The following is a 16649-nucleotide window of genomic DNA, read 5'->3' on the forward strand; positions in this document are numbered from 1 at the left end:
ACCTTTTCCCAACTAAAACCGACTTGATTGAAAATCATATCGTTTTTAACCTTCCAAATTGTAGAGACGTTTGAGAACCAAATTACACCGAGGCTCTCCCCAATCTTCCTATTACCAGACACAAGCCCTTTGATTAAAAGCATAAGAAGAGCATACCCACCTTAACCGAGACACCAAGCCATTTCATGGTCTCCCTCTAAATTACAGATAAAATAGGACAGCTGAAAAATATATGATTTACGGTTTCAATCTTACTGGACCCATCCACACAGAGAACAGATGAGTTCAAATAAACCTCTCTTTTGCTAAGATTTTCCTTAGAAGGAAGCCTATTATGGAAAAGCTGCCAAACTAACACAAACAATTTAGAGGGAATTATCGGATTCCACCACATCTTTGGCCCACTCTACTTCTTCCAAGTCTACCGCACTTAACAGATGGTAGGCCTCTTTCTCACAACTAAACTAGTTGTAAAATCGAGAGTTAATCAATTTTATCGAGTTTTACTTGATCTCATAAGAGTTTATAAAAAGAGAGATTACAAGCATGTTAACTTGTTTTCGTGACCTAGAATTGTAAACTCATCAGAGTTTAAAAGTTAACTGAACAGCTTAACAACCTTGGTCTGAAAGATAGCAGTCTCAATTAACTGACTATGTAGCTTCTTATATGCTTAATTAATGTGTGGCTTTTACTTTATCTTCACTTAACTGTGCTAAAGGGTTTCTGTATGTAGAACCAGCTCTTGTAGACATACATCCCATATAGAGAAACCCCAAAGGTATACAGTAGGAAAGAAAATTTATACATGCAAAAGTTATGTTACTTTTCCTGTGAACAGTTCCTAAAGCACAATCAATGGAGGACTTGCAAATGTGTAGTCCAAGATTATGCTCTTCTATCAAAGAAAACTGTCTAATGCCATTAGTTCTCTCTAGGGTATGTAGATATATGCATATAGCATCATGGTTAATTTGTTTTAAATACATATAGCACTCATCTCATGCAAACATTTTTAATGATCAATCAGGCCATCATATAAACAAATCTATGCAAGCATTAATATGGAAATTCAAATCACTATGCATAAGTACTTGGCTATAATCTTACACTTCCAACCAAATTCAGTGCGTAATTGTTCAACTGATGCATGAGTTAGGAAACAATGTCTTCAAATCAAAATAGTTACAATGCATTAACAAATCCTAATACCACTACCATGAAGAAAGGATGAAGATGAAACTGCAACGCTAAATCAAACCATTAACCACTGAGCATTTCAGAAAGCGCTTAACTTTAGATTTGGCATACCCAACTGTTATAGATATCGCGGTAGACTCAACCTTCGCTCTAGCCAATCTCTCTTTGCAAGCAGTTTCTTCAGCACATATTGCTTCCAGCATTTCAGACACTTTTTTCTTTTGTGCTTCACATTTTTCCAATGCATTCTCAGACTCTTCAATGAGCTTCCTATTACTCTCTTTTTTCTCTTTCAGCACTGCAGATTTCTTAAGAATATCCTTTGCCTCACGTACCTCAATTAACCTCATGTGAAGCCAATCTACATCCACTTTCATATCTTTTATTCCACCAACAAGACGAATCCTGTCTTCCAAGACACATTCATTGATATTTCTAATATTGTTCTCTTCGAACTCGGCTATGATTCCACAAATTATCTCCAACAACGCTGAACGGCCTTTTACCGACTTTGTCAAACAATTATTAGCAATATCTCCGTGCCTTCTGATTATTTTTGCTAATATGGGCATGAATTCTTGCTTCACTTGATATCCATTAATCGTTTCCTCAGGCTGGCTTCTCATTTTGGAATCGATCCCATCATCAGCTTGCTGTCCCCACATTTCCACCATTTCAGTTAAATTTAGACTAAAAGATGGGGACGAACATCCTTCCCTTGAAATACACTTCGGATTTGTTACTTCCTCAAACCTATGTGAGGCTTGAATTTCCCCTGCCAATATCTCCTGCTCAAGAGGGACACTTTCTGCTTCAAATGTATTTTGTCCAGCTATTTGATTTGAGTGACTGGACAATGACATTTCAGGCTCACCTAATACCCCCACCTTTGGTGTACCTACTGTTGAATTTTCAACATTTCCAGCATCTTCATTTTCCAACTCTGGTTCCACTATGAGAGGATGCATAACTGATACTAGGTATCTTGATGGGGATTCTACTTGATCAAACCCTTCTTCTGGAACTTGATGTGCCTGCATCAAATCACATAACAGATAGAAATTAACAATTAAAAATTCTATTTACACATATAGTTACTCTCTTCAATTCAATGGTAAAAAACTAGAACTCAGATGTTGATGAATGTTGGCAGAAAATTGCATTAAAAAACTTTAAAATAGATGTTATTTCATACAGAATTGATTGTGTCGGCTTGATCATTAGTCTGTTGGTTGTCATCAGGGGCAGAAGAAACTTCTCTTGAAGATCTTGGTAGGGGTGTTGTTTCAGTTTCTTCTATAAGCCTTCTGCAGGATCTCAAGCTGCGGAGGCGATCGGAAGTCATCCTGGTATTTGGATTTACTTTCCTCTTTGCAGAGGCAGGGCAATCCCATGACTCAGACTGAACATATATACAAGGCAACAAGTTGAAAGTTAGGATTTAACCAACAAGACAAAGACAATAGTGAAAAATATATATTTGGATAATGAGTACTAACTACTAAGCATATACATTGATGAAGAGGTTTAGCTTTTGTTATAAACAACCAAAAGTGTTGTATTTGAAAGTTAACAAATAGTTTGTTGTACAATATTTAAGAAATTTTGATTTCACACTTTCTATCTAATGTGAATAAAAATAAGAAAATCATGAAATGACACAGAAAATACAAATTTTCAACCAGTTCGCCAAAAAAAGTAAAAAAAAAATTATCAGAAAAAAAAAGATTTCCACTTTAAGTAAGATAAAAGGGTAAAAGGAGAAGAGATTGATTTTGCTTCCAAGTTCATGCTTTTTTTTTTTTTTTTATCAATCTCATTTCATATGATACATGAATACTAATCTAGAAGCTAAAACCTGAAACTCATTATTACAAAGCATTTTGAAACAAGAAATCAATGGATGAAAGTTTACCTGATTGTTAAGGTTGGTTGATTCAGTGTGTGAAATACTCCGAGCAGCTTCACCCCTATTCTTCCTTTTCGGATTCCTTACTATCCTCCTTGGCATGGTTGTGTTGTTGAATGCAGAAAATGAAGAGAGGTTTGTTGTTGAGTAGAGAGAGAAATAATGAAAAGGTTTTTGTTTCTCACACGCTACAATGTTGGGACAAAAAGAGTTGTTGAGGGAATGGGACAAATTTGATTGTACTATGAAGAAGGAGTTTGTGTGTTGGGTGAGACCGTTGCAAGGGTTGTATTTTTAACCAAATGTAGAAAAAAAAGGAGGGAATGGACCACATGCTAAACATACCCAGAAATGGAAAACAATTTATCACCTTTATCTTTGATATCTTTGATTTGATTTGATTTGATTTTTTGTTTCAATGTTTGGTTTGGGTCATAAAGTCAGTATTTAATAACCTGAAATGTAAAAAGAAAATACTTGAAATAAAAGAATGAGTTCAAGTTGGAACACAAGAATAAAAAATTTGAAAGAAAAAAGAAGAAGAGTTTTTAATAAAATAGTGGCTAAAGTGCAACTTTGGCCCCCTAACTTTCAAAAAGTTGCGATTTTGGCCCCTTAAGTTTGAAAACTACAATTTTGGTCCCCTATGTTTTAGCCCCTTTGCATATTTGGTCTTTTTGGTCAATTTTGACCGGTCAACGCCCATGTGGCATGCCACGTGGGTAATTATTAAATTAAAAATAAATAAAAAAATCATTTTTTAATTAAATAAATGAAAAATCTAATTAAAAACATTTAAAAAATCAGGAAAATTGAAAAATTAATAAAAAAATTGAAAAAAATTCTGAAAATATTAAAAAATTGTGGAAAAATGAAAAATTAATAAAAAATTGAAAAAAATTCAGGAAAATTGAAAATTAATAAAAATGAAAAAATACGGAAAAAATTTAAAAATTCTAGAAAAATAAAAAAAATCTGAAAAAATACGGAAAAAATTTAAAAATTCTCGAAAAATTAATAAAAATAAAAAATGATTAAAAAATGAAATAATCTAATAAAATGAAAAATAATGAAAAATTCTGAAAAAAATAAAAAAGATTAAAAATTTTTGGAAAAATGAAAAATTAATAAAAAAATTGAAAAAAATATTAAAAAATGAAAAATTTTCGAAAAAATTAAAAAGATTAATCATGTGTATTTATAAACCGAGCTTAGGTTTTTTCAGTGTATTTATTTCCAAAAAATTTTCAGTGTATTTTTGTGTATTTATAAACCGAGAATAAGGGAAAAAAATATGTGTATTTATAAACCGAGCTTAGGTTTTTTGTGTATTTATTTCCAAAAAAATTTCGGTGTATTTTTGTGTATTTATAAACCGAGAATAAGGGAAAAAATATGTGTATTTATAAACCGAGCTTAGGTTTTTTGTGTATTTTTCGAAATTTCAAAATTTTCATTTGTATTTTTTCCGGGAACTTTCGTGTATTTATAAATTCGGAATTTTTGTGTATTTATACACTGAAAAAACCTAAGGTCGACATATATACTAATGAAAATTTCGAAAAATACTAATGAAAATTTCGAATTTTTTTTAAATATTTTCCAGAATTTTTATTTTTTCATTAAAATTTTAATTAGAATTTTTCCAGAATTTTAATTTTTTTCATAAAATTTCGAAATTTTATTTTTTCATAATTTTTTTTTTTCAGAATTTTTAATCTTTTTTATTTTCTTAGAATTTTTCATTATTTTTAATTTTATTATATTATTTTATTTTTTTAATCATTTTTTATTTTTATTAAGTTTTCCAGAATTTTTAAATTTTTCCCGTATTTTTTCAATTTTTTCATTTTTCAATTTTCCAGAATTTTTTTATATTTTTTTCAATTTTTTTATTAATTTTTCATTTTTCCAGATTTTTTTTAATATTTTCAGAATTTTTTTCAATTTTTTTTATTAATTTTTTAATTTTCCTGATTTTTTAAATGATTTTAATTAGATTTTTCATTTATTTAATTAAAATATGATTTTTTATTTATTTTTAATTTAATAATTACCCACGTGGCATGCCACATGGGCGTTGACCGGTCAAAATTGGTCAAAAGGACCAAATATGCAAAGGGGCTAAATCTTAGGGGACCAAAATTGTAGTTTTCAAACTTAGGGGGCCAAAATCGCAACTTTTTGAAAGATAGGGGGCCAAAGTTGCACTTTAGCCTAAAATAGTAGAAGGACTATTTTTTTCATTTCAGTGAGTTTGAGTGCTACCAAGTAATTTCTTTACTTCATATTCATCTTCTCCTTTTTGCTTATTGTTTTTAAAACTTTTAGTAATATCTTTAATTAACAAAAATTGATTACTTGGATAAAGTTGAGAGTTTAAAAGTGATTGGGTTGGGTTGTTTGGGAGTTAGAGTTGATTGAGTGTTTGAACTCGTTTGTTATAGGTTCAAATAAAAATGACTTTTAGATAAATAATTTGAGGGATTATTTTTAGAGACTTTTCAAAAAACCATAAACAATGATTGAGAAAGCAAGTGAACAAATGTAAAAAGAAAATACTTGAAATAAAAGAATGAGTTCAACTCGTATGTCCGCCACTAAACCCGCGGACATACGAGTTGGCGGGCCGGCCAAACAAAAAAAAAATTTGAGAGAAAAAACAACAAATTTTTTAATGCATTTTTTTACAACTTAATTGTAACAAAACACTATGTTGCTGTTATCATAAAAAAATAGACATCAAATAAATTTATGGTAAAAAGAAGATAATTAACAAATTGTGAATTCAACATTATACTTAATCGTATTACATGTCCCCTTGAGCTTAGCTCAGTTGGTAAGGACAATGTATAACATAAGGTCTGAGGTTCGAACCCCGGACACCACAAAAAAAATACTTAATCATAATATAAGGAAAAGTCACCAACATAAAACAAATTCGCAACATAAAACAAATACTAAAATATATCCAACAACCAATATAAATTCAAAAGGATAAAATAATTCTAAAAAAAGAACGAAAAAACAAGTTAAACAAGTCGGCCCACCCTAGCCCTGCCCCGTTTTTTCAATGACTTAAGTGGGGTGAGCCAACTTTAGGAAACGAGTTCAAAACTTCGACTCAACCCGTCAAAAATAGGTGGCTAAATGGACCGGCCCGACAGGTTGGACCCGTGTTGCCACCTCGAGTTAAAATAGTTTTTTTATTAGTGTGGTTGAAAAAATATAGATAGATATCATAAACTATATTTTTCTATCTCTTTTAGTAAAAATTGTTTTTTTAAAGTTAATCAAAATAGCTATATCATTTTTCAGAATAAAAATCATTTCGTTAAAAAGTGATTTTTGCGAAAAGTTTACACACAAACATAGCTATAACATAAAATAAAATGAGTTTTGAAAAACCTAAAACAAACTTTCAAGTAAGTTGTTTGATGGCCGTTTCCTTTTGAGTTTTGATTTTCTTCTAGCCTTTGTTTTTTGTTTTTGATCGACTTTGGTAGATCCCTTGGCTTGATTTTTGTACTGTGGAACATGTTTTATTGCATGTACTGTGGAAGTTATACCCTACACCCCTACATTTATACCTTCACCCCAACAATTAACTTAAAGTACCAAATTTACCCTTTATATAAAATAAAACCCAATCACACCCCACCTTTTTTCCTGAAAACGCACAAGTGTTCACCCCCACCTTTTCGCACAGCAAACAGTAAGAACCCTTCTTTACTCAAAACGTTCGATTTGATTTTTTCTTTAACATGCATCAATTCTTGCAACCCTTCTCTGCACATTGTTGGATGTAAATTTAATTAAAATAAATACAATCAAATTAAAAGAGGAGATAAGTGAATTGGGAATTGCAAGAATGATCGAGAAGCATGCCAAACCCAAAATCTGGAAAATAACAAAAAACTACCTAATTATTTGATTCATGCCATGGCTTTCGTTGGATTACTCATAATCTGGATTTACTATCTTAACACCCAAATCTTTGATTCTTTTGAAACAAATACAAAAAATCAAGAGAATTGATGGTGGCACATGAAACCTTTTTCTAAGATTTGGGTGAGAATCGGCCAAGATTAGATGGGAGTGATTAGGTAGGTTTTTTTTGCTTTTGATAAAAAAAAAAATCGGAAATGTCAATATGAGTTTTCCGAACTTAAATAGCTAACCAGAAATGTATATTAAAGTTTTCCAAAAAAAAAAAAAAAGTGTTAAAATGCTATGTGGGGTGAACTAGGAATCTGGAAATTTTTGCAAAAGGGGTAAAATTGGATTTTTTAATAAATTGTATGGGTGAAGGTATAATTGTAGGGTGCAAGGTAAAATGTCCTCGTTTTTATTCTGGCTTCATAAAAATAAAAATATAAACTTGCGCAATGAAACAGATTTCCCATCTGTAATTGTAGTGCTTAACATGCATTAGGTTTGGTAGACAAAAGGAAAGTAAGTTCATACACGCAAAAGGTATGTTACTTTTCTTGTGAACATTTCCCTAAAGCACAATCAATGGAGGACTTACAAATGTGACAAAGTTATGCTTGAAAACTAAAGAGACAAAACATTTTGAGCTACCCCCCAAATGGTGATTATAGCATCTCAACTAGTAAGAAAACAATCAATCAATTTCCAATACATTTTCAGACAGATGTCCTACCATATGGTGATCAAAATCTATTTTTCTTTAGACTTTATTAGCCCAACAAAGCATAACAACACAACTACTTCAAGAACCTCAATGCTTACTTTAATTTTCCCACACACCTTAGAGGAAGAGTGGGAATACTCCAATAACATGATGGTTAATTTGTTTTAAATAAATATACCACTCATCTCATGCAAACATTTTGAATGATCAATCACAAATAAGAAAATCTGTAAGGCACATTCATATGGAAATTCAAATCACCATGCATGCATAAATACTTCGCCATAATCTTACACTTTGCCACCCAATTCCACGAGTAATTGTTCAAGTCATGCATGAGTTGGGAAATAACATAGTCTTAAGCCAGTACCATTGAAGGAAAAAAAAAAGAAAAAAGGAGATGAAATTACAACATACTAAAGCAAACCATCAATTAATGAGCAATCAAGAAATCGTCTCACTTTAGATTTGACATCTTTGACTCTTTGATATGTTTTGGTAGACTCATCCTGCATTCTAGTCAATCTCTCGTTCCAATCAGCCTCTTTATCACATACTGCTTTCAACTTCTCTGTCAATTCCTTCAACTTCTCTGACACTTTCTTCTTCTCTGCTTCACACTCTTTCAATTCGCTCTTAGCTATTTCAATGAACTTTCTAATGCTGTCTTTTTTTTCTTTCAATGTGCCACTCTGCTTAAGAATCTGCCTTGCCTCAAGTATCTCGGTTAGCCTGGTGTGAAGCCACTCAACTTCCACTTTCAAATTTTTTATATCATTAACTTCACCGATCTTAATTTTCAGGTCTTTTCGTTTGATGTTAGCAACATCCTTTTTGTCCAAATCTGATATTATTTCACAGATCATCTCCAAGAAAGCTGAACGAAATTTCACCGACTTTGTCACGCAACTCTTGGCAATATCTCCATGTTTGCCGATAACTTTTCTTAATATCGGCATAAGTTCTGGCTTCACTTGATATATATTAACCATGTCCTCAGGCTGGCTTTGCATTTCAGAATCAACCTCATCATCTTCCGCTCCCGCCATGGAAACCAATTGAGTTAGTTTGAGGCTAAAGGATGGGGATGAACATCCAGTCCTTGAAATACACTTCATATGATTCTCATTTGTTACTCCCTCAACCATAGGGATCCTTTCTTCTTCAAATGTATTTTGTCTAACCATTAGACTTGAATGGTTGGACGGTGAATTTTCAGCCTCATCTTCTTCCTCCCTCATTTCTTGTCCACCTACTGTTGAGTATTCAACATTTTCAGCCTCTTTATGTCCCAGCTTTGGTTCCAATGTGGGAGGATCAGCTATTTGATGAGAACTTTCTTCTGGAACTTGAGCTGGAACATCAAGCTGTTGGATGTCATCAGGCGCAGCAGAACATCCTTTTGATATACGAGGGTGTGAACATCTTGACAAAGATGTTGTTCCAGTTTCAACAGGCATTTTAGAGGATCTCAAAGAGCATCGGCGATCAGAGGATCTTAAAATGCGGTGTTGATCAGAAACCATTGTGGAATCCAAATTTAATCGCCTTCTAGTAGAGACAGGGCAATCCCTAGACTCTGACTAAACATATCCATAAGGCAACAAGTTGAAGTTAGGATTAAATTTAAAATATCAAAAAAGATAATATTGATGAAGAGGTTTTGCATGTTATAACCAACCAAAAATGTTCTATTCAAGGCTAAGCTAAATATTATAGAAAATTTCTTTTAACACTTACTTCCTGCTGTGAGTAAAAATGACAAGATCATGAGAATGGCGTATGGTGAACAAAAAATGACTTTTTAGTCATTAATATTGGCCAATTAAAATTCTATGGTCCATCAGGAAATGAAAAATGACTTCCACTTAAAATAATCTTTTTAATAAAAATGTCAACTATTAAATAATTTCTACTTTTCTATAAGGCAAAATCATCACCAAATCCACAGAAATAACACATAACACTTCAAGGTTTAACAAATTTCATTTTATGCTTACTACTAGTCTAGAAGTTAAAACATGACATACATTACTTACATCAACATTAGGAAAGAAGAGAGGAGAGTGGATCAAACTTTACCTTGTTGTTAACTTTGGTTGTTGACTCACCCAAGTTCTTCCTTTTCTTCATCCTTGCTTTTCCTTTCTTTGGAGGCATGGTTGTGTTGTTGAGTCCAGAGAAATATGAAAAGATGTTTGTGTGTTGTGTGTTTCACGTTGCAATTGTTACTAATGAAATTTTTGAATATAAGACTAACAATGTATAGAAATTCTCTCTCTACCACATACACACACTATTATTGTTTTGAATTTTGAAACAAAAGTAGTTGTTGAGGAAATGAAACAAATTAATTAGTACTATGAATTAGATACTAGATAAGGTGTAGGAGACCGTTGGAGGGGTTTATATATATGTAAAATTGTGAATACTAAATGAAGAAAAAAAAGGTGGGAAGAGTGTTAATTCTGAAAACATACACCAAAATGGAAGATTCTCACCCTTGTGGTGTCCTTTTAGGGTGAGTCAATGCTATACTGTACAACCTCCACATTGGCAGTGGCGTATCCAGGACCCTGAGTCAGGGGTGCAAAATTTTAACTCTAATATATACATATATTTATATATTGAAATAATACAATTTTGAGTGCAAACACAAATTAGTCCCCGACTTTTTAGACGGTCTCAAATAGGTTCTTCGAATTATAAATATTTTAAGAAGGTCTCCAACTCAATTAAATTATCAAGTTGGTTCGTATATTTAACAACTTACTATCAATTAAGTTCCTATATCTTAACAATATTCTATGAATTTATTCCTTATATATCAAACAAATTACTATCAACTTTATTCCTAACATATTATCAAGAAGATTAATATAAGTGAAATTTCACAGAAAAATGAATCTTTCTAAAATACTTATAGTCTTTGATATCTATTTAAAAATGTTCTACAAAGTCGAAGACTAGTAAAAAGATGAGTAGTTCAACTTGTTTGACTTAAAAGAAAGAGTTAATAGTTTTAAACTAAGACAAAGGAGTAGATGCATTGATTAAAGTACTAAAATAAATAAGTTTGCATAAAAAAGGATGTAATTATTGCTTAGTAAAAAGTAAAGACTTGTATTTCTAAGACAATGTTTCTATTAATGGAATCCTTAAACAATGCTCTTAGGACACCGGTTAGAAACCCGTAAGTTATTAAGTTATATATTCCTTACTTATGCCTGACTTTAGATTTAGAAGATTAAAGCATTAAATAAAATGGATTGCTATATTAATTAATAACTAAAAGACAAAGGCTACTATAAAAAGTAAAAAGTAAAGGCTTAATTGCACTTTTTGCCCCCTATCTTTTCAAAACTTGCGGTTACTGCCCCTTAACTAATTTAAATACAAAACAGCCCCCTAAGTTTGGATTCTATGGCAGTTTTGGCCCCCAAGGCTGACGTGGCACCCCCAGAAACTTAGGGGGCTGTTTTGTATTTAAATTAGTTAAGGGGCAGTAACCGCAAGTTTTGGAAAGATAGGGGGCAAAAAGTGCAATTAAGCCAAAAGTAAAAGGCAAGTTGATCTCAAAGCCTTGATGCTCCATGCCTCAACCTCCCATAAAAACACAAGAAACCCAAAAAGGTAGTACTTTGAAACGCAAAAAGTGGGAGAGCCAGCTGATTGGTGCAAATTAAATAATTGAGGGTGTGCAAAGTAGCAGTAATACTGAATAATAGGGGGTAATATACACAATTTCAGGGTGTGCAGGTGCACACCCTCACCAAGGTGTAGCTCCGCCCCTGCACATTGGAGAAGTTTTATGTACTCTTCCTACAATTAGTGGGTTTTATTCCATAAACGCGTAATTAAATTCATTGTTTCCTTTGTAAAAATTTCTTAAACAGATAGATATGTTGGTCTTCTCATCTTGCACTTATTTGTTAAGTTGGTCATTGCACTGAAAGAGTGTTAAGCTTATTATGCTTGCTAGTTTAAGCTTATTTCTTAAACTGATTTCTTGCATTATGAAGCAGCGGGAACTCTGGACTCTGGAGGCATTATTTTAACAACACGGATAGTTTAGTAAGCATTGACTATTGTTATTTGTGTTTTATCATATTGGAAACACAACTTCTCGAGAAGAGTAAAATTAACCAATAGAAAGTATGTTTTTAAAGAAGATTAATTGAATGATTTGAAGGAACCTCAAAAAGAGTGTTGCAGAAGGAATCAAATATCCCAACTTGGTTTCTTTCAATTGGATTGGAGAAGCAGAACACATAAGGTGTTGATTTTGTCAATGGAATAAGGTGAAGAATCTGTGAATGGTGGAAGAATAGAAGAACCCATTTAATTTCCAAAAGATTCAAATCTCATCATCCAAAAAATACATGTCTTTTTGCTTGATAAACTCTTCTGAAATGCCCTACAAATCATCCACTCATTATATCCGAAACTAAAAGAAGAGAAAGCCCAATCATACCGTGCCAAGCGATTGAGTTGAGTAAGTATTAAATTTTTTTAACCGAAAGAAACATTATATTTGAAAAGATAGCACTCTCAATTAACTAATTATGTAGCTTCTTATATGCTTAATTAATGCGTGGTTTTATTTTATCTTAACTGTGCTAAACGGGTTTCTGCCATCTGGTATTTATATATAACCAGTTCTTATGACATACATGCAGAAGGTATGCTACTTTTCCTGTTAACATTTCCTTAAAGCGCAATCAATGGAGGACTTGCAAATGCGACAAAGTTATCCATGAAAACTAAAGAGACAACATTTTGAACTATCCCACCCAAATGGTGATTATAGCATCTCAACTAGTAAGAAAATAACCAATCAAATTTCCAGCAAATTTTCAAACAGATGTCCATACGGTGATTAAAATCTATTTTTCTTAGATTTTATCAGCTCAACAAAGCATAACAACAGAACTACTTCAAGAACCTCAATGCTCAATGGAGTTTTTTTACTTTATTCTGCAGATATTTAATTATCCCACACACCTTAGAGGATGAGTGGTGCTCCTAATACATCATGGTTAATTTGTTTTGAATAAACATACCACTCATTCATGCAATCCTAAAACCACTACCATGAAGAAAACAAAAACAAAAAAGAGGTAAAATTGCAACATACTACAGCAAATCATGAACCAGTGAGGAATTAAGAAATCGGCTGACTTTAGATTTAGCACTGCTGATTTCTTGAGAAGTCTTGGCAGAGGCATCCTGTCTTTTAGCCAATCTCTCTTTCCAAAGAGCCTCCTGATCCAATATTGCTTTCAACTTCTTTTTCTGTGCTTCACATTCTTCCAGTGCACTCTCAGCAATTTCAATGAATTTCTTATTGTTGACCATTTTTTCTTTCAGTGTTCCACTCTGCTTAAAAATCCCCCTTACCTCAAGTATCTCTTTTAGCCTAGCATGAAGCCAATCAACTTCCACATTCAGTTTTTTTATATGATCAACTTCAGCGATCTTCTCAGTCAGGTATGTTTCTTTGATGTTAGTAACATTCTTTTTCTCCAAATCTGATATGATTTCACATATCACCTCTAACAACGTTGAACGGCATCTTACCAACTCTGACGTGCAATTCTTTGCAATATCCCCATGCTTGCCGATAATTTTTCTTAATATCAACATAAGTTCTGGCTTAACTTGATAGCCATTGACATTGTCCTCAGGCCGACTTTGTATTTCAGAATCAACCTCATCATCATCACCCTCTCCCGCCATGGCAACTATCTCAGTTAGTTTGAGGCTAAAGGCTGGGGATGAACATCCAGTTGTTGAAATACACTTCATATGATTCTTGTTTGTTACTTTCTCAACCATAGGGATAATTTTTTCTTCAATTGTATTTTGTCCAACTATTACATTTGAATGGTTGGACAGTGAATTTTCAGCCTCATCTTTTTCCTCCATCATCTCTTGTTCACCAACTGTTGAATTTTCATCATTTTCAGCCTCTTTTTGTCCCAGCACTGGTTCCAATATGGGAGGATGAGAAACTGGGTCTGATACTAGGTATCTTGAAGGGGATTCCATTTTATCAGAACCTTTGTCTCGAACTTGACATGCCTGCACCAAATCTCATAGTAGATTAGATGAATAATTAACAATTCCATTTATATATAGATGCTTTCTTTAATGTTAAAAAATTATAACTCATAGATGCTGATGAATGTTTGCAGAAAATTGCACTAAAAAAATAAGATAAAATAGATATTACAAAGGATATGCTTATATGAGTGTAAGCATGAAACATATTTATTTCATACAGTATTGATAGTTTGGGCTGGAACATCGAGCTGTTGGATGTCGTCAGGGGCAGAAGCATGTCCTCTTGATATATGAGGCCGTGAACATTTTGACAAAGATGCTGTTCCTGTTTCAACAGGCACTTTTGAGGATCTCAAAGTGCGTCGGCGATGAGAAATTTTTGTGGAATTCATATTTGATTGCCTGCTAGCAGAGACAGGGCATTTCCTAGACTCCGACTGAACATATACACAAGGGAACAAGTTGAAGTTAGTATTAAATTTACAAGAACAAGACAAAGAGATTTTGTTTTAGAGAAACCCAAGAAACATGTCACTACTGTACACCTTTGTATATTACTGACATTCACAATAGTGAAAAATATTAATAACCAAAAATATAACCTGTCATGATATTGAGAACTAAGCATATGCATTGATGAAGAGTTTTTGCATTGTTATAAACAACCAGAAATGTTGTATTGAAAGCTAAGGTAAACATTGGAGAAATTTTCCTTTAGCACTGTCTCCCTACTGTGAGTAAAAAATGAGAAGATTATGAGAATGACACACAAAAGAAAAAAGATAACTTTTCATGTGCTGCAAACAAAAATCAACGAGACGAACCAAACTTAAAAAGTTAATTATAATATATCCACATTTGAAGACATGTATATGCTATATATTTAGGTATTAATCTTGGCTACTTAAAACTTCCAAGTTCGTATTTTTTTTTCAATCTCATTTCAATAAAAATGCTTCCTTTAGATAATTTCTATTTTTCTAAAAGGAAAAATAACATCAAATCACAGAAATAGCACTGCAAGATTTAATCTAATTTCATATCACGCATACTATACTAGATATGTGAGTAAAAAAAAGAGGAAAAAAATGATTTTGATTCCAAGTTGATGTTTTATTTTTCAATAAAAATGCTTCCTTTTAGGTAATTTTTACATTTTATAAGGGAAAATCATCATCAAATCCACAGAAGCTAACTAAAACATCCATACTAGTGTTTAATCTAATTTCATATCATGTATACTATACAATATACATTAAGAAAGTGGGTCAAAATTTACCTGGCTGTTGTTTGCTTTGGTTTTGGACTCAGCCAAGTTCTTCCTTTTTTGAATCCTTGGAGACATGGTTGTGTTCTTGAGTGTGTTGTTGTGTAGAGAGAAATGAAGAGAGGTTTCTGTGTTGTGTGACTCAAAATGTTTAGAGTTTCTCTCTCTATCACAGACACTAGTTTGTTTTCAATGTTGGAATAAAAGGGAATATGACACATTACTTAGTACTTTGAAAGAGTGTGTTTACCAAATGAAGAAAAAAAGGAGGGAAGAGTTAATTCTCAAAACATACCCCAAAATGGATGATTCTCATCCATTTTATTTTATTCAATTAATTTTGGGCTCCTAAAAGTATTTTATTTCCACATTTTTTTAATGTTTATACCAACTTCTTAATATCCAAAAAGCTTGAATAAAGTTAGATATTTGACTCTGGTTTTTTTATAAAACTTATGTTAAAAGACAATGTGATGCCAAGTTTGTATTGTATATAATATGAAGTATTTAGTTTTAGTGTGTGGTTATAGCGACCGGTTTTCCTTGAAACCGGTGATAAACGTACTTATGAACCATTTTTTCTTACAGCCTGCATTAGATGTTTAAAAAACATTTCAAATAAAAAATGGTTAGGTTATTACTTTGAGTTCCTTCTTTCTCAAAATCCCTCAACACAATATGTGGAATCAAGTCTCCGCTGCAGTATGCAGAAGCATCGTTGCACCACCTAATTGAACTCACACAGCACAAGAAATAGTGAGAGCTCCATCCCATTGTCGGAAACACCTAAAGAGTTCATCCCTCAACCTCAGCTCCACCTTCGTTCTCCTCGTTTTGGCATCACCTTTGCAGTAATCATCGTTGGAACAGTATTATCGGCCTTCCAATGCCATTCACTACATAGTGAACCAACCATCCTCTGGAAAACAACTATAGCATACAAGCTGAAGCTCCACATTGGACAAGTTTTATCTACTGTTCCTACAATTGGAGGATTTTATTCCATAAACTCATAATTAAATTCATTGTTTCCTTTGTTGAAGCTTCTTAAACAGATAGATGTTTTGGTCTTCTCATCCGCCACCTGCTTGTTAAGTAATGGTGATAAAAAAATTGGCCATTGTAGTGAAATAATTTTTAGCTTATGCTTGCTAGTTACCTACTTGGTTGTTGTTTCTTTGTCTGTTTACAAATGTTTGTTAGTGGAGTTTTTTTTATTAACCTCTCAACTTTGTCTGAGTAGAAATTAAATTAACTAAAAGAAACTAATTATATTTGAAAAGATAGCACTCTTAATTAACTAATCATGTAGCTTCTTATATGCTTAATGTGTGGCTCTTATTTTATCTTAACTGTGCTAAAGGGTTTCTGTCATCTACAAACTTATACAGAACCAGCTCTTATAGGCATACATCCCATTTAGCCAACCCAAAGGTATAGTTCAAGATTACGCTCGTCTTTCACAAGGATCACTGTCTTGTGCCATTAGTTTCTCCAAGATGTCTAGATTTAGTGTTGGCTGTTGTGGTAATGAACCAAAATGATATAGA

At 32.6% G+C, this 16649-nt stretch overlaps 3 protein-coding genes across 5 annotated transcripts; all 3 read right to left on the reverse strand.

The window, feature by feature from the left end:
* Positions 1 to 1039: 1039 nt before the first annotated feature.
* Positions 1040 to 3447, reverse strand: LOC146933548 (uncharacterized). Of its 2 annotated transcripts, none has more exons than XM_085705354.1 (3): positions 3116 to 3447; positions 2396 to 2602; positions 1040 to 2234 (listed from the first exon to the last, which is right to left on the reverse strand). In XM_085705354.1, the coding sequence occupies exons 1-3, from the start codon at positions 3209 to 3211 to the stop codon at positions 1251 to 1253; spliced, it is 1287 nt and encodes a 428-aa protein (XP_085561480.1). In that variant the 5' UTR covers positions 3212 to 3447; the 3' UTR covers positions 1040 to 1250. The 2 variants fall into 2 exon arrangements, with proteins under 2 accessions (XP_085561480.1, XP_085561481.1); XM_085705355.1 differs by having other exon boundaries at positions 2396 to 2569; positions 3116 to 3382.
* A 4564-nt stretch (positions 3448 to 8011) lies between these two features.
* On the reverse strand, positions 8012 to 10105 carry LOC146933549 (uncharacterized). Its single transcript, XM_085705356.1, has 2 exons — positions 9849 to 10105; positions 8012 to 9349 (listed from the first exon to the last, which is right to left on the reverse strand). The coding sequence occupies exons 1-2, from the start codon at positions 9924 to 9926 to the stop codon at positions 8183 to 8185; spliced, it is 1245 nt and encodes a 414-aa protein (XP_085561482.1). The 5' UTR covers positions 9927 to 10105; the 3' UTR covers positions 8012 to 8182.
* A 2597-nt stretch (positions 10106 to 12702) lies between these two features.
* On the reverse strand, positions 12703 to 15868 carry LOC146933550 (uncharacterized). 2 transcript variants are annotated; one of them, XM_085705344.1, is made up of 3 exons: positions 15112 to 15868; positions 14051 to 14269; positions 12703 to 13850 (listed from the first exon to the last, which is right to left on the reverse strand). In XM_085705344.1, the coding sequence occupies exons 1-3, from the start codon at positions 15175 to 15177 to the stop codon at positions 12903 to 12905; spliced, it is 1233 nt and encodes a 410-aa protein (XP_085561470.1). In that variant the 5' UTR covers positions 15178 to 15868; the 3' UTR covers positions 12703 to 12902. The 2 variants fall into 2 exon arrangements, with proteins under 2 accessions (XP_085561470.1, XP_085561472.1); XM_085705346.1 differs by lacking the exon at positions 15112 to 15868 and adding an exon at positions 14435 to 14592.
* Positions 15869 to 16649: the final 781 nt, after the last annotated feature.

This window comes from Medicago sativa, chromosome 4 (assembly GCF_051527215.1).
Source record: "Medicago sativa cultivar Bolivia chromosome 4, Bolivia_mono, whole genome shotgun sequence".
Classification (NCBI taxonomy): domain Eukaryota; kingdom Viridiplantae; phylum Streptophyta; class Magnoliopsida; order Fabales; family Fabaceae; genus Medicago; species Medicago sativa.

What these genes read in the sequence shown, in the direction of transcription:
- LOC146933548 (XM_085705354.1), bottom strand. Translation starts at nt 3,211, where the DNA reads ATGCCAAGGAGGATAGTAAGGAATCCGAAAAGGAAGAATAGGGGTGAA. An exon ending in CAACCAACCTTAACAATCAG is followed by an intron (nt 2,603 to 3,115) that starts GTAAACTTTCAT and finishes ATATATGTTCAG; the next exon opens with TCTGAGTCATGGGATTGCCC. An exon ending in AAGCCGACACAATCAATTCT is followed by an intron (nt 2,235 to 2,395) that starts GTATGAAATAAC and finishes GATTTGATGCAG; the next exon opens with GCACATCAAGTTCCAGAAGA.
- LOC146933549 (XM_085705356.1), bottom strand. Translation starts at nt 9,926, where the DNA reads ATGCCTCCAAAGAAAGGAAAAGCAAGGATGAAGAAAAGGAAGAACTTG. An exon ending in CAACCAAAGTTAACAACAAG is followed by an intron (nt 9,350 to 9,848) that starts GTAAAGTTTGAT and finishes GGATATGTTTAG; the next exon opens with TCAGAGTCTAGGGATTGCCC.
- LOC146933550 (XM_085705344.1), bottom strand. Translation starts at nt 15,177, where the DNA reads ATGTCTCCAAGGATTCAAAAAAGGAAGAACTTGGCTGAGTCCAAAACC. An exon ending in CCAAAGCAAACAACAGCCAG is followed by an intron (nt 14,270 to 15,111) that starts GTAAATTTTGAC and finishes GTATATGTTCAG; the next exon opens with TCGGAGTCTAGGAAATGCCC. An exon ending in CAGCCCAAACTATCAATACT is followed by an intron (nt 13,851 to 14,050) that starts GTATGAAATAAA and finishes GATTTGGTGCAG; the next exon opens with GCATGTCAAGTTCGAGACAA.